The 16873-nt window shown below is 38.2% G+C and overlaps 3 protein-coding genes across 3 annotated transcripts; 2 read left to right on the top strand and 1 right to left on the bottom strand.

The window, feature by feature from the left end:
- Positions 1–969: 969 nt before the first annotated feature.
- LOC18029322 (F-box/kelch-repeat protein At5g51250) lies at positions 970–2115 on the top strand. The gene has a single exon (XM_006414623.1). The coding sequence runs from the start codon at positions 970–972 to the stop codon at positions 2113–2115; it is 1146 nt and encodes a 381-aa protein (XP_006414686.1).
- A 1117-nt stretch (positions 2116–3232) lies between these two features.
- Positions 3233–6562, bottom strand: LOC18029321 (leucine--tRNA ligase, cytoplasmic). Its single transcript, XM_006414622.2, has one exon. The coding sequence runs from the start codon at positions 6560–6562 to the stop codon at positions 3233–3235; it is 3330 nt and encodes a 1109-aa protein (XP_006414685.2).
- Positions 6563–7067: 505 nt separating this feature from the next.
- LOC18029320 (F-box/kelch-repeat protein At5g51250) lies at positions 7068–14926 on the top strand. The gene is made up of 2 exons (XM_006414621.2): positions 7068–7258; positions 14236–14926. Exons 1-2 carry the CDS (start codon positions 7068–7070, stop codon positions 14924–14926), a joined length of 882 nt encoding a protein of 293 aa, XP_006414684.2.
- The last annotated feature ends 1947 nt before the right edge of the window (positions 14927–16873 follow it).

Below are 16873 nucleotides of genomic sequence, written 5' to 3'. Positions count from 1 at the left end.
ATCAATTTTGTCTTTATTCTCACATGAAGTATCCTTTGATAATCAATGTTTGGTTGAAGTCTATTGGTTTTTTTTTAACAGGTTATTCAAGATAAACCAAACAGAAAATTATGAAAATATAGCTGCTGCAAATCGTTCAATCCAAGGAAAAAATGATATTGTTTGGTCCTATGTGATTCAATCGAAGGATTCAAGAGAAAAATGGATTTTAGAATGTGGATTTTGTCACAAAAATTTTTTTGGAGGTAACATTAATCGGATGAAACACCATCTTACTTGTATTAATCGGATCCGTGGTTGACCCGGTTCAACCTGGTTAAACCCGTTAACCCGGTGATCCAAAGGATACTCCAGTTTGCTTTCTGAGTCGGGTATAAAAACATGAGACAAAATAAAATTTACTTACCTAATCCAAGATTGAATGAAAGAGCCTTAAACTATCAATTTATACCATTATACAATTAAAAATTATTTACAGAGTAGAAAATTAAATCAAAATTTAGTAAAATTGAGATTAAACCTTGTTATATAATTTAAAATTAGTACGAGATTAAAATAAATAATACAATTGATTTGCCAGCGGTTCGTTTTAAGTATACCAGACACATAAACACATCACAACAAATGAAAAATAAACACATGTTTTTGAGATAATTCATTAAAAAAAAAAAAAATTTGTAGCGGAAACTCAACACATAAGCAAATGAACAATTAAGTATAGATGGTAAACGGAAAATACAAGAAATTACAAGTCAAAGTCAAGCAGATGGCACATCTAATATAGTAAAAATTACATCAGAGGCATTAAAATTCAGTTTTTATAAATCATGCCCACAACAGTTGTTTTTTTCCTGCAAAAATATTGCCCAAAACTAGATTATCTTTATTTTTTTTTACAGAATTATAAAACCCCTTAATTCCTTACGTTTGTTTTAACTTTTTTAGCAAAAACCTAAGGCGATTCCGTCAATGTCGTCACCTGAGAAGAAGAAGAACAAAAAGAAGGAGCTGTTGCCGACGCCAACCAAAAATCCATCACTTCCCGATGATTTGCTAGTGAGCTGCCTTGCACGCGTCTCCAGATTGTACTATCCGACTCTATCTCTCGTCTCCAAACGCTTTCAATCTCTCCTTGCTTCACCAGAGCTTTACAATGCCAGGTCACTCTTGGGACACACCGAGAATTTTCTCTATGTATGCTTAGGGATCTATCCTTGTTTTCTCTGGTACACCCTCCGCAGGAAACCTGATCAAACCCTAACCAGTGACACCAGTCAAGTGGAGAAGTCAAGTGGGTATATTTTGACTCCCGTCCCAGTTCCCCATTCTACTCGTGTGAAATTTTCGGGTCTCGTGGCAGTTGGTTCTAATATCTACAACATTGAAGAGCACTCCTCTAGCGTCTCGATTTTAGATTGCATGTCTCACACGTGGCGAGAGGCTCCAAGCTTGCGGGTGAAGCTATCGTCACTTTCTGCTAGCGTAGTTGATCAAAAGATTTATGTAGCAGGAATGAGAGAAAAAGATGAAGGTTCCTTCAAAAACTCTTTCGAGGTGTTGGACAAAAAAACACACATTAGGGATCCTGAGCCCATCCCTTGCAGCGAGACAAAATGCAGATTCTTCTGCCCTAAAACCGCATCTATTGATGGAAAGTTCCACGTTATAAATGGCAGAGAGGTGGACCAGGTGGTTGCTTACAATGCTAAGAAAAGTACATGGGACGTGGTTGAAGGGGTGATGAATCGTTATATGCATCCATATTCTACTTATTGCGTGATAGAGGATATTTTGTATTCTGCTTGCTACGGAGTGTTCAGATGGTATGACACTAAGCTTAGAATGTGGAGATGTTTGAAGGGTTTGGTAGGACTACCCAAGTTCTCTCTCGATGCTCATGTTAGATTGGCTGATTATGGTGGAAAGATGACGGTTTTTTGGAAAGATGATTTGCCCAGGCCTCGTAGCGTCTATGAGAAGAAGATTTGCTGTGCAGTGATTGCGCTTGAAAGGCGCAACGTTTGTGAAATTTGGGGGAAAGTTGAGTGGTGTGATCATGTGTATACAGTTCCTGAATTATATGATCTCGTGAAGGTTCTTGCTGTTACTATTTGATGAATGGCTTTGTCTCTTGTTTCACTTCCAATCATTTGATGTCATTTGTTTTGTTGTTAAGATTATTTTGTGACCAAAGTTTCTTTTAGATCGTTTTTCTATTGAATAGACTGAGTTCTCTTTACTTCATTCGTGAAAAGAAAACAACACGATTTAAAGAGTGTAATGATTGTTTAAAATCTGAGTGGTTAATTTAGTAGCAGTACCACTATGAGGTTTTGTTGTAGAGGGTAAAATACCTTTGTTCAAAAAATTAGTTTTTGTGTCCGATGTATCCATGGGCAACAATATTCCAATTCAGATACAGTGAAGAATTTTCCTTATGTTGGAGTTTCATTGGTAGGGTGATAAGTAATTATATAGATGCATTTTCTTTGTTGTATTGTATGGTGATATTCCTACAATTGCTGAAAATTAGCAGTTCTAAAATTTGAATTTTGGCTAACTTTGTTCTTGTATGTTCTGTTTCTTGAAATGATGTTACTTCTATTCAGCGTTCATTGGCTCAGAGGCTTGATCTTTATGCTTATGGAATGTGGCCTAACCAATAACCTTCTTTTTATTTTCCAAAAGATATGTGAAGGAGTTTATGGCTCATATGACGTCATCTTTTGTGGATTTATCCAATGACAGTGACCTTAAAAACCGAAAAGTACAAGGATTTAAATGCTCAGCTTCAGCTACTGTCTCATCTATGCTCAAAAGATATGGTAACGTTCTGTTTTTGCACTCACTGTATAAACTTTTAGCACATTTCGCTAGTATTCCTAATCTTCTAACAAGTGGTACTACCTTTTGCAGGTTGATTTTTCATCTGACAAGTATTAAGACAGAGCACAAATATATCCAAGAATGGTTTGTGTAAATTCAACGTAAAACTTGTCTCCATATGATCAAGCCACTTATAAACTTTGAAACTCACTCAAGTACCCAAAGCTTTGTTTCGACGTAAGGCCTTGAATTTACCATTGACTAATTATAAACCTATTATAGTACTTTTACTGTTATAAACTTTTAACAGCAGTATTCCTCACTGAAGTTCGTGGGTTTCTGAGGACAAGGTGATCGAATTTTAGAACTAAAAAGGCTTTGTAATTAAGTGATATATTCATCATCTTTATTTGTTCAGGATTTGAATCTTGTAATGAAATCTAAGGACACATGCCGGTTCTAATAGAAAACAAATATAATGAAGATTTGTCATATTAAAACTAGCTTTTAAACTGTTAACAAAGATGGCGGTTGGACTGCCCGGAGATGGAGGATTCTGCTTAAGGAACGAAGCATGTTGACCAGCTTTAGCAACATCACTAGGGTCACTTGCAGAATATATTTCAACCTCTTCAAGACCAACTTTCCGCTTGATCAAGTCCATGTTACTCTCAAGAACTTCCATCTCTCCAAAAGGAAACCTCAAATTTAGAGCCTGAGTGCCAAGAGCTATTGCCTCATTCTTCTTGTATTTAATAAAAGGCATGCAAAGACTCTGAATTTGCTCGAAGTTTTTTGCTTGTCGATCCCTCAGCAATATCTCCGCTAGTTCTGCAAGTATCTCTTCGTTTGGAGGAAAAGAACCTGTCTGTTGGTCAAACTTGCTTTGAAGAATCTTAAGGCAGTGAGCTCTCCATCCATCAAATTGCTCATTCACATATACAAGGCCTTTCAGCTTCTTCTCTGCCACTGCGGTTACTTGCGCATTTTTTTTAGCAGCCTTCTTGGGACTGGGACGTAGAAGCTTTCCCATTAAGGCGATAACATCTTGCAAATATTTTTTAGCACCCTTGAGAACCAAATCTGGCTCATTTGATGTTGGCCAGCCTGCCGTTACCACAGAGCCTTCTTTCTTCAAAAGCTTCCTCCAAACATATTCTGCAAACTGGGGACAGATTGGTTCAATGAGGCGTGTTTGCACATCCATAAATCTCAGTACCAAGTTATGGTTCATGCCGCCACTGCCGCAAGAGTCTCTATACTCATCTCGAGCATTTTGTAAGTCGTAAAACCCATTCTTAAGTGCCTCCCGAAACAAACAATCTTTGTAGGCTTTTTCAGTCAATCTGATAGCAATGTTCATGTCGTTTTCAAACACCTTATCAGCATATGTAGATGGAGAGCCCATTCTCAAAGAGGACTCAGCAGCCAAGACTTCTTCCATCCATGTGAGCTCTCTTGTCAGACCCAAAATTGCAGCATCTGCAGTTTTAAAAACAAAATTTGCATCGTCAACGCCATCACCAGCATCAGCCAAAGCAAACCTTGTAGCAGTGGCAGAGAATTCTTCAATAGCCTGTCGCAGGGTTCTGAAATTGCCAGTTGACTTGGACATTTTTTCAGAATTCAGCATAATGTGGCCATTACATCTGGTGCCACGTGGCCAGTTACGATTCGCCATTAGTGCAGTGTGGTTGTAGATGAAAAATGTCAAATGATTCTGAATAAGATCTTTTCCTGAAACTCGAAGATCTAGAGGGTACCAGTAGTCAAATTCCTGCTTCATCTTACTTAACAGATCCGAGGGAATGTCAGATGATTTTGGATACTGACCATCACAGAAGAGATACTCCCAGACTTCATCATTCATCTGGTGAGGGAGAATCAAAGACTTGCTGCCTTTATACATGTCTCCATCGTGAAAGATATGTGCAACTGTATAATAGGCCATATAAAGAGAAGAATCAGATAACGATTCCACAAGGAACTGTTCGTCCCAGGGAATACGAGTTCCAAGACCAAAAGACCGTGAGCAAGCCCACTGATTGAGCCAGCTCAAAGTGTGCTCAAAGCCATTCCTTGTTTCTTCAGAATAGAGATTCATGTTTGATAAGCAATCCTCAGCCATTTTCCGCCACTCTGATTCCCCGTACGTTATGTACCACTGATCTGTAAGAGCCACAACACATTCATCACCCGATCTTGACATCACCGGTTTCTCAGGTTCACTGTATATAACTGCCTCACGAGAATCTATAAGCTTTGCCTTGATAATGTTCTTGACTTCTTGAACTTTCCTACCAACAAACTCTCCAACAAGCATGGTTCCTTCGGTGAATCCTTTCAGGTAAGTCAACCTTTTTGCCTCTGCAAGCTTCTCCTTATCATTTTGACTTTGAACTTTCAGATCCAAGCAGACCTTCTCGGCAGCCTTATCCCCAAACTCTGGAATGTTGATAATCGGTACAATCTCAGATGGTAGCCACTCATCTTTCACACCATACTTTGCTCGAAGTGCAGGTTTTGCATTTAGATCATGTAAAGCCATGTAATCATCAGGGGCATCACTAGGCACGCTTGTGACAATTCCAGTACCTTTGTTGGTCAGAATGGTTAACATGGGCAGAGCATAGATGATCTCGTTCACTGCCAGAGGAGACCTCAAAGGGAGCCCAATCAGATCATAACCGGTCAACTCAACCAAGCAAGAAGGCTTGTGAGGGATCTTTGACAAGTTCTGGTAGGCAAGGTTTAGTGCAGCTCTCTCAGTAAGTATGAAGACATCGCCAGAATCATTGATTTCATAAGCTCCATATTTCCCATCAGGCAATACCCATGCGTTTGTTTGTCCATACATGGTCTCAGGCCTCAAAGTAGCTGCAGTCAAAAACACTCTCCTTCCTTCCAAAGGACTCAGCTTCAGAGGAAATGGCTTCAGTACTTGCATTTTAATAAGAGTGTACTCTTGAGGCTGAACACCTTCACCGGTAGCACGGTCGTGATCAGCACAAGGTTGCTTATCTAAAGGTGAGAAAATCGTGTACCTCCGGTCTTTGACAATCTTTCCCATAGATTTAAGCTTCCTCATCTGCCACCTCACGAAGGCATCGAAAAAGGGATTAACATCAGTGGTCACGAACGACCGTCTCCAGTCACAATCCAATCCATATGCCCTGAGGTCTTCAACAGCCAATGGCGGGAAGTAGTACAACCATTCGTATGGATCTTGGAACTTTGCTATCTCACTGTCAGTGAGTCCAAAGCGGCGCATAATCTCCCACTGGTAAACCTGTCCACATGATTTCGCAGCCACCTTTGACTTCTTTCCCCTGAAGTTATCAGGTAACGCTGGTGTATCCTCCTCAGCTTTGGGAGCTTGTTTGGTGTTGTCTTCAGCAGTGAACACAGGAGGGTTTCCGAACTGCTGGATCTCACGAGAGAGCTTATCCGCAGAAGCTTTAATTGGCATACCAGTGCAGTGGAAGCCAAATGGAAGAAGAACATTGGCACCTCTCAGTCTATGATAAGCAGAAGCAAAATCAACCTTGGAGAGTGAGAAGGCATGCCCAATATGTAGATAACCATTCATATACGGGAAAGGAAAGGTTGAGAAGAACTTTTCTCCTGGTTTTGGAACTTCCTTACGAGACTCAGCCCTGAACACCTCCTCATCTTCCCACCATTTACGAGCCGCCACCTCAATCTCCAGAAGACGATATCTCCTCGCGTGTGCCATTCCGTGACAGTGACTGCCGGAAACCAAAACCATTCAAAATCCACATAAATATTGAATCAAAAGATGATCCGAACGATTGAAAATTGAATCACAGACAGAGACGATATGGGATATGCGCTTGAGGGAAAACAAAAGAATTTTTAACGCAGCCAAGGTGAGAACATTACCTTGAGTATTGAATTCCCAGGAATAATGAAGAATCGAGTCCAACGTGAAAGCAATTCGAGGTTTTGGTAGAGGCTGAGCCACAGTGGGAGATGAAATAACGAAGGTGATGTCTAGGGTTTTTCAGCATATGAAGTAATTGAAACAACCCTCTCTTTTTCAACTTTGTTAATTAGCTCTTCTTGCACGGCAAGAAATCTCAGGCCCATTACAATTCAGAATTTATAAACGAAGCCCACAACTAAACTATCCCTTTTCATTAATTTGACCCAACCCTATATTTAAAAACTCCTTAATTTCTTGCGTTCGTTCCTGGCGATCTCGTCACGTTAATCCATCAATGTCGTCACCGGAGAAGACGAAGAAGAAAAAGAAGGAGCTGTCGCAGACGTCCACCCAAATTCCATCACTTCCTGATGATTTGCTAGTGAGCTGCTTCGCACGTGTCTCTAGATTGTACTATCCCACTCTCTCCCTCATCTCCAAGCGCTTTCGGTCTCTCCTTGCTTCACCAAAGGTTTACAAGGCTAGGTTGTGAATTACTTTAATGCTTTCAATTATGAAATCTACTACCCAAGACCTACTAGATTTGATTTAATTCAACCACAGAAATTACTTGTAAATGAAGAAAGACTAACCTTGATCCATATCTTCAATAGGCTTCAATGTGGAATCAATTCATCAATTGACTTATCCTCCCTTTCTCCTCTTTTTTTTTTTTTTTAATGATTCTTCTGATGGATGAAGAATCTTAAACTCTTTCTCTTAATCTTGTGTTTATCGATGGATACCTTTCTAAAATGGTGGTTATGTGCTTTTATAATAATGATTACACCTTATTAGTGAAACAACACTAATGAAACCAGACGTCTTTAAATTGCACCTTTTCGTCTATATACATATATGTTATATATATATATATGTTGTACTTTTATATGATTATGTTTTTAATCAACCACACAATATATAACTATATATATATAAGATAAACACTTGTATAATTTAATCAAGGTAAGGGAGAAGGGTTATCAATACACCCAAATTCTAATGACTTTAATCGAAACCGATCCATCACGGTATCGTCTTTTATATTAGAATCTTAAACTTTGATATGAACTTGATCTTTACAATTAAACCGAAAGACACATAGGTCACATAAGAATATAAATATTCTTACATTCTCCCACTTGACCTTTGTGTCGACTTAATGGTTCAATAACTATAATGCGCGCCTTTATATCAAGTTCACTTGACCTTTAACTATCATAATAAAATCGGAACTGATCGAATCATGGCGGTCACACGTCATTGAACGACATGATTCCTTCCATGTATCACAAACCAATCCTAATTCTATATAGATAGTTTTCCTTATGTTGAGAAGAACCTTACTTCTCAACTTAACCATATGTTATCCATGAACCTTAAGTGTATACACATACTTTACTGATAACATACTTAATAAAACAGAAACATAACTTTAAGTGAATTCATAGTAGTGTCACACACCTAATGAGCAAACCATAATCAATACAGCAATGTCTTATCTATAATACCCATACGCTCTACATGGCCAATGAACGCCTTCGGTGGTAATCCTTTCGTTAACGGATCCGCAACCATCATATCCGTTCTTATGTGCTCAAAAAACACTCTACGTTTCTGTACTTCTTCTTTGACAGACAAGTACTTTAACTCCATGTGCTTAGCACCCTTCGAGTACTTGTCATTCTTTGAAAAGAAGACAGCTGCGGAATTATCACAATAAATTCTCAGCGGCCTCTCTATACTGTCAACAATCCGAAGCCCTGAGATAAAGTTCCGCAGCCACAATGCATGAATTGTGGCCTCAAAACATGCCACAAATTCGGCCTCCATAGTGGAAGTAGCAATGACAGACTGCTTCCCACTTTTCCTTGATATTGCTCCTCCAGCTAATAGGAACAAATAGCCAAACGTCGATTTCCTGCTATCGACGCACCCGACATAGTCTGAATCTGAATATCCAATGACCTCTAGCTGGTCGGATCTCCTATATGTAAGCATGTGCTCTTTGGTGCCTTGCAAGTACCTGAGAACCTTCTTTGCATCTTTCCAGTGGTCCATTCCGGGAATACTTTGATATCGACCCAACATACCAACAGCAAAGCTGATATCTGGTCGAGTACATGTCTGAACATAGTTCAAACTTCCAACCACTGATGCATATGGAATTTTTTCCATTTCCTTACGCTCCAATTCATTTTTAGGACATTGCATTTTACTGAACTTGTCCCCCTTCTGAATTGGAGCTATCCCTGCGAAGCATTTATCCATTTTATATCTCTCTAAGACTTTATTGATATATCCTTTCTGAGACAAGCTTAACAGTCCTTGTGATCTATCTCGAAGAATTTCTATTCCGATCACATAAGATGCCTCACCCATATCTTTCATTTCAAAGTTCTTAGAGAGATACTTCTTTACATCATGTAGCATGCCCATGTCATTTGCAGCAAGCAAAATATCATCAACATATAGGACTAAAATCACAAATTTGCTCCCACTGACCTTAATGTAGATACAGCGATCAACAATGATCTCTACAAAACCGTATGACGTGATGGTATCATTAAACTTTAGGTACCATTGTCTAGAAGCTTGTTTTAGTCCATATATTGATTTTCTCAGCTTACATACCAGATGTTCTTTTCCTGTGGCCACAAACCCTTCAGGTTGGTCCATATATACTTCTTTCTCAAGCTCTCCATTCAGAAAGGCGGTTTTCACATCCATTTGGTGAAGCTCGAGATCATAATGAGCCACCAAAGCCAAAACAATCCTTAGAGAATCCTTCTTTGAAACCGGAGAAAAGGTCTCTTTGTAGTCGATGCCGTCTTTTTGGGTGAAACCTTTAGCAACAAGGCTAGCCTTGTACCTTTCAATGTTACCTTTCGAGTCGCATTTAGTCTTAAAGACCCATTTAGATCCAACGGTTTTGAAACCGTTAGGCAACTCTACTAAGTCCCATACTTTGTTATCATCCATAGACTTTATCTCTTCTTTTGAAGCAATCAACCACTTTTCAGAATTGTCACTTTCCATGGCTTTCTGGAATGACTTCGGGTCTTCATCAATGCTTATGTCACATTCACTTTCAATAGCATAAACCACATAGTCATTTGAAATGGCAGATCTTCTTTCCCTTCCAGATAGCCGTAATGGTTCTTGTGGTTCACTATTCTCTTCTTGAATTATGACTGGTTCATTAATTGTACTTTCAGCTAGTGGGGTTTGTACATCATTATGGTGTTCTATTGTGCCATTTAACTGTGATGCAACAATAGGAACATCAACCTTAGGTACAATACCAAGTGGAGGGACTTCAACTTGTATTTCTTGAATGTCAACCTTTCTTGGTTCACCACTCCCACTAGTTTCACCATTCTCAATGAACCGAGCATTACCCATCTCAACTATTCTCGTACTATGGCTAGGACAGTAAAAGGTATACCCCTTTGATTTTTCAGGATAGCCAATGAAAAATCCACTGACAGTCCTTGAATCAAGTTTCTTTTCATGTGGGTTATATAGCCTTACTTCTGCTGGACAACCCCAAACACGCAAATGCCTTAAACTAGGTTTCCATCCTGTCCACAGTTCATAAGGGGTCTTAGGAACTGCCTTACTAGGAACCCGGTTAAGTACATACATTGCAGTCCTTAAGGCATATACCCACAAAGAAAGAGGTAAAGAACAATTACTTAACATGCTCCTAACCATATCCATTAAAGTACGATTCCGCCTCTCAACTACACCATTCTGCTGAGGTGTACCAGGCATTGTATATTGTGCACAAATGCCTTTCCTTTCAAGTAACTTTGCAAATGGACCTGGACATTGTCCACTTTCATCGAATTTTCCAAAAAACTCACCACCTCTATCAGACCTCACAACCTTTACTTTTCTATCTAACTGCCTTTCCACTTCATCAATGAATACCTCTAGGACATTCACTGACTTGGACTTTTCATGCAGTAGATATGTATAACCATAACGTGAGTAATCATCGATAAAGGTGATAAAGTAATTTTCACCGCTCGAAGAAGGAGCATAAAAAGGGCCACAGATATAGGTATGTATTAACTCAAGAGGCTGAGTGCTTCTAGTGGCTGGTTTCTTTACAATATGCTTAGTTTGCTTTCCTTTAATGCAATCTATGCATACATTTAGGTCACTGAAATCCAACTGAGGAAGAATCTCATTCTTTACCAACCTCATCATCCTTTCTTTGGAAATGTGACCTAATCTTTGATGCCACAAGAAAGCAGAACTTTCATCAGATGCACTACGCTTTATGCCTCGACTTTCAATATTAAATAGGAATTCAGAGAACTTTGAATCAAGATTGAACTTGTATAGTGAATCAAACAAAGTACCACTACCATAAAAGTAATCATTCCGGTACAATGAGAAAACACCATGTCCAACCCTAAAGTCAAAACCTAAATTGTCCAATCTACTTACGAAAACAAGATTTCTAGCACATTCAGGTACATAAAGACACCCTTCAAGATCCAAATGACACTTAGTGTCCATGATCAATCTATATGTCCCAATGCCCTCTATTCTTGCCTTCATCCTATTTCCCATGAACAAATACTGTTCAGGTCCTCTTATGGGCTGGATCGAACTGAATCCCTGTTTAATATGAGACACATGAGTAGTGGCACCAGAATCTAACCACCAAGTATTATTAGGCACTTCAATAAGATTCAGTTCTGAGCAAACATAAACCTGATGCGTACCTTTCTTATCGAACCATGCCTTTCTTTTCGGACAATCTTTCTTGAAGTGTCCCATTTGCTTGCAAAAGAAACACTTCTTTTCCTTATGGATTTTGTTTTCAGGTCCTTTCATGAAAGCCTTTCCTTTGTCCTTTCTACTTGGTTTTCCTTTATTGCTGCTGGCACTTCCATGACCTACGAGGTTTGCAACTTGATCCTTCATCTTCTTTAATCTCCCTTCCTCTTGAACCAGCATAGCCTTTAATTCCTTAAAGTTCCACTTATCCTTAATGGTGTTGTAATTCACCTGGAACTGGCTAAAATCAAAAGGTAGAGAGTTCATGATGAATTGGACCAAGAACTGTTCATGAACCTCCATTCCCAAGGTCGTTAACTTTGCTGCCAAGTTAGACATGTGCGTCACATGATCATGGATTGGCTGAGACCAGTCAAACTTTCTTGTAGTAAGCTCGTTCATTAAGCTTCCTACAATTGACTTGTCAGCCAAATCCGAGTGGGAACACTCCTTAATTTTCTGTAAGAATTCCCTTGCTTTCTCTGTCTTAGGCATTGATGGCTTAATACTTTCCACCATCGTCATCTTCATGAGGTTCAAACTCAGCCTGTTAGATCGCTCCCATCTCTCATATCGAGACTTTTCAGATTCGGAGCTATCTTCTGTAATGGCTGAGGGCTCCTCATCAGTTAATATGGCAGAGTCCAATGCCATAACTCCCAGTGTAAACCGGATCTGTTCGGACCATTCCCCATAATTAAGCCCATTGAACTTTATGACAGAGTTAGCAGATGCAAACAAATTTGATGAAGCTGCAAACATTTATACATGCTTACCCATTAGTGCTTTGAGACTTTAATACAGATTCAAAATCCGTAATAAAAACTTTAAAGTATGAATTTAAGCAACCTTTGGGCAATACTTAAATGCATACACTTTCATCGATGCTAAATTTAAACTTTTATAATTAATCAAATCATACGCAAGTCAAATAAGTATTCTACCTTTGGGTATGCATATTATTGACTATAGTAAGAAATGATTAATCTTTTTTGTATTACTAACTATATTCAATGATCAACCTTTGGGTGATCTTCTAGAATATAGATAGTAAAACAATTGATCAATCAAAACTTTAATGTCATTTATAGCATCTCTTTAATCATGATCAATTATAAATTGTATTACTTTTTAATGTATATATGTAATATAACAAGGCCACTTTGGTGACTAACATGTTATATACAATATAAACATTAAAATTTTAATGGATAAAATATATATATATTTTTTATTGTGTTAATATTTCATAACACAAATTATCCTTTTATTCAAATGCACAACGGAAAATTTTAAATTACCCATGATTATAGATTCTGTTCACATTTATGAATCCACTCATGCAAATATTTTATGCTCTTATATACGTGTCTTAAGTTACTACATAAAAAACTTTATTATGCAGAAGTTTTATTCTTTCTTAAATAACTGCATGTCTTCAGTTTAATGGTGTTTTCATAAATTATGATTTTACTATGTAGAGCGACCTGAACAAAAGAACGGTTACATGCATATAACTTTTCATGCATAGCAGTATTATTGTTTATTCTCCAACACCACTAAAATTACGTTTCGAGTATGCCTTACACGTGCATGCAGTTTTGTTTAATTATGCATGCAAACTTCAAGAATTATGCCGATATGCATGCGATCATGAGAACAAAAACCTTTTCATGCATAAACGGTTACTTTATTAACGGCGTTATTACTATTCTTCTACTTTCCAATTGTGATTTGATCCACAAAATAGAACATGTAGTAACCGTCAACAATAAACCCAGAATTTCTAAATGATGCAGTAAAATGGTGTTCATGCGTCTTTTCATTATTATATATACAAGCCCATACATGCATATATAAATTCAGATTCATGCGACAATGAATCTTGATCCAGTAAGCATAACAATTTATGGAACAAGTCTTACGTTCATGGTTGCACGATCAGAATTCGATTATGTTTTGTTCATGAACACATATTTTAATTGGTGAATAAATTAAACCTAGTTTGGCTCTGATACCACATGTGAATTACTTTAATGATTTCAATTATGAAATCTACTTCCTAAGACCTACTAGATTTGATTTAATTCAACCACAGTAATTACTTGTAGATGAAGAAAGACTAACCTTGATCCATATCTTCAATAGGCTTGAATGTGGAATCAATTCATCAATTGACTTATCCTCCCTTTCTCTTCTTTTTTTTTTAATAATTCTTCTGATGGATGAAGAATCTTAAACTCTCTCTCTTAATCTTGTGTTTATCGATGGATACCTTTCTAAAATGGTGGTTATGTTCTTTTATAATAATGATTACACCTTATTAGTGAAACAACACTAATGAAACCACACGTCTTTAAGTTGCACCTTTTCGTCTATATACATATATGTTATATATATATATGTTGTACTTTTATGTGATTATGTTTTTAATCAACCACACAATATATAACATACATATATATATAAGATAAACACTTGTATAATTTAATCAAGGTAAGGGAGAAAGGTTATCAATACACCCAGATTCTAATGACTTTAATCGAAACCGATCCATCACGGTATCGTCTTTTATATTAGAATCTTAAACTTTGATATGAACTTGATCTTTACAATTAAACCGAAAGACACATAGGTCACATAAGAATATAAATATTCTTACATAGGTCACTCTTGGGAAACACCGAGAATATTCTCTATGTGTGCTTAGACCTATATCCTTGTTCTCGATGGTACACTCTCTGTCAAACCCTAACCAATGACACCAGTGAGGAGAAGAAGTCCAGTGGGTATGTTTTGGCTCCCCTCGCGATTCCCCATTCTCCTCATGCTCGCCCTTCGGGTCTCGTGGCGGTTGGTTCAAATATCTACAACATTGAGCACTCTTCTTGTGTGTCGATTCTGGATTGTCGGTCTCACACGTGGAGCGAGGCTCCATGCTTGCGGGAGAAGGTATCTTCACTTTCTGCTAGCGTCGTTGATCAAAAGATTGATGTTGCAGGAAGAATCTGCAAAGGTCCCTATTACTGCAAGAACTCGTTCGAGGTATTCGACACAAAAACACAAATTTGGGATCCTGACCCCATCCCTTGCGAATACAGTTTTGTGAACCCCAGAAGTGCATGTATTGACGGGAAGTTCTATGTGAATGCTGGCACAAACGTGGTTCCTTACGATTCCAAGGAAGGTAGGTGGGACCTGGATAGAGGAAATATGAATGATCATATGCATTTTGATTGTTATTGCGAGATAGAGAACGTTCTCTACTCTGCTTATTATGGAGTGTTGAGATGGTATGAATATAAATATTCTTACATTCTCCCACTTGACCTTTGTGTCGACTTAATGGTTCAATAACTATAATGCGCGCCTTTATATCAAGTTCACTTAACCTTTAACTATCATAATCAAATCGGAACTGATCGAATCATGGCGGTCACACGTCATTGAACGACATGATTCCTTCCATGTATCACAAACCAATCCTAATTCTATATAGATAGTTTTCCTTATGTTGAGAAGAACCTTAATTCTCAACTTAACCATATGTTATCCATGAACCTTAAGTGTATACACATACTTTACTGATAACATACTTAATAAAACAGAAACATAACTTTAAGTGAATTCATAGTAGTGTCACACACCTAATGAGCAAACCATAATCAATACAGCAAGGTCTTATCTATAATATCCATACGCTCTACATGGCCAATGAACGCCTTGGGTGGTAATCCTTTCGTTAACGGATCCGCAACCATCATATCCGTTCTTATGTGCTCAAAAAACACTCTACGTTTCTGTACTTCTTCTTTGACAGACAAGTACTTTAACTCCATGTGCTTAGCACCCTTCGAGTACTTGTCATTCTTTGAAAAGAAGACAGCTGCGGAATTATCACAATAAATTCTCAGCGGCCTCTCTATACTGTCAACAATCCGAAGCCCTGAGATAAAGTTCCGCAGCCACAATGCATGAATTGTGGCCTCAAAACATGCCACAAATTCGGCCTCCATAGTGGAAGTAGCAATGACAGACTGCTTCCCACTTTTCCTTGATATTGCTCCTCCAGCTAATAGGAACAAATAGCCAAACGTCGATTTCCTGCTATCGACGCACCCGACATAGTCTGAATCTGAATATCCAATGACCTCTAGCTGGTCGGATCTCCTATATGTAAGCATGTGCTCTTTGGTGCCTTGCAAGTACCTGAGAACCTTCTTTGCATCTTTCCAGTGGTCCATTCCGGGAATACTTTGATATCGACCCAACATACCAACAGCAAAGCTGATATCTGGTCGAGTACATGTCTGAACATAGTTCAAACTTCCAACCACTGATGCATATGGAATTTTTTCCATTTCCTTACGCTCCAATTCATTTTTAGGACATTGCATTTTACTGAACTTGTCCCCCTTCTGAATTGGAGCTATCCCTGCGAAGCATTTATCCATTTTATATCTCTCTAAGACTTTATTGATATATCCTTTCTGAGACAAGCTTAACAGTCCTTGTGATCTATCTCGAAGAATTTCTATTCCGATCACATAAGATGCCTCACCCATATCTTTCATTTCAAAGTTCTTAGAGAGATACTTCTTTACATCATGTAGCATGCCCATGTCATTTGCAGCAAGCAAAATATCATCAACATATAGGACTAAAATCACAAATTTGCTCCCACTGACCTTAATGTAGATACAGCGATCAACAATGATCTCTACAAAACCGTATGACGTGATGGTATCATTAAACTTTAGGTACCATTGTCTAGAAGCTTGTTTTAGTCCATATATTGATTTTCTCAGCTTACATACCAGATGTTCTTTTCCTGTGGCCACAAACCCTTCAGGTTGGTCCATATATACTTCTTTCTCAAGCTCTCCATTCAGAAAGGCGGTTTTCACATCCATTTGGTGAAGCTCGAGATCATAATGAGCCACCAAAGCCAAAACAATCCTTAGAGAATCCTTCTTTGAAACCGGAGAAAAGGTCTCTTTGTAGTCGATGCCGTCTTTTTGGGTGAAACCTTTAGCAACAAGGCTAGCCTTGTACCTTTCAATGTTACCTTTCGAGTCGCATTTAGTCTTAAAGACCCATTTAGATCCAACGGTTTTGAAACCGTTAGGCAACTCTACTAAGTCCCATACTTTGTTATCATCCATAGACTTTATCTCTTCTTTTGAAGCAATCAACCACTTTTCAGAATTGTCACTTTCCATGGCTTTCTGGAATGACTTCGGGTCTTCATCAATGCTTATGTCACATTCACTTTCAATAGCATAAACCACATAGTCATTTGAA

The sequence above is a fragment of the Eutrema salsugineum genome, unplaced genomic scaffold (assembly GCF_000478725.1).
Source record: "Eutrema salsugineum unplaced genomic scaffold, Eutsalg1_0 scaffold_1, whole genome shotgun sequence".
NCBI classification, from domain to species: Eukaryota; Viridiplantae; Streptophyta; class Magnoliopsida; order Brassicales; family Brassicaceae; genus Eutrema; species Eutrema salsugineum.
This window is presented reverse-complemented; position numbering and strand designations above follow the sequence as displayed.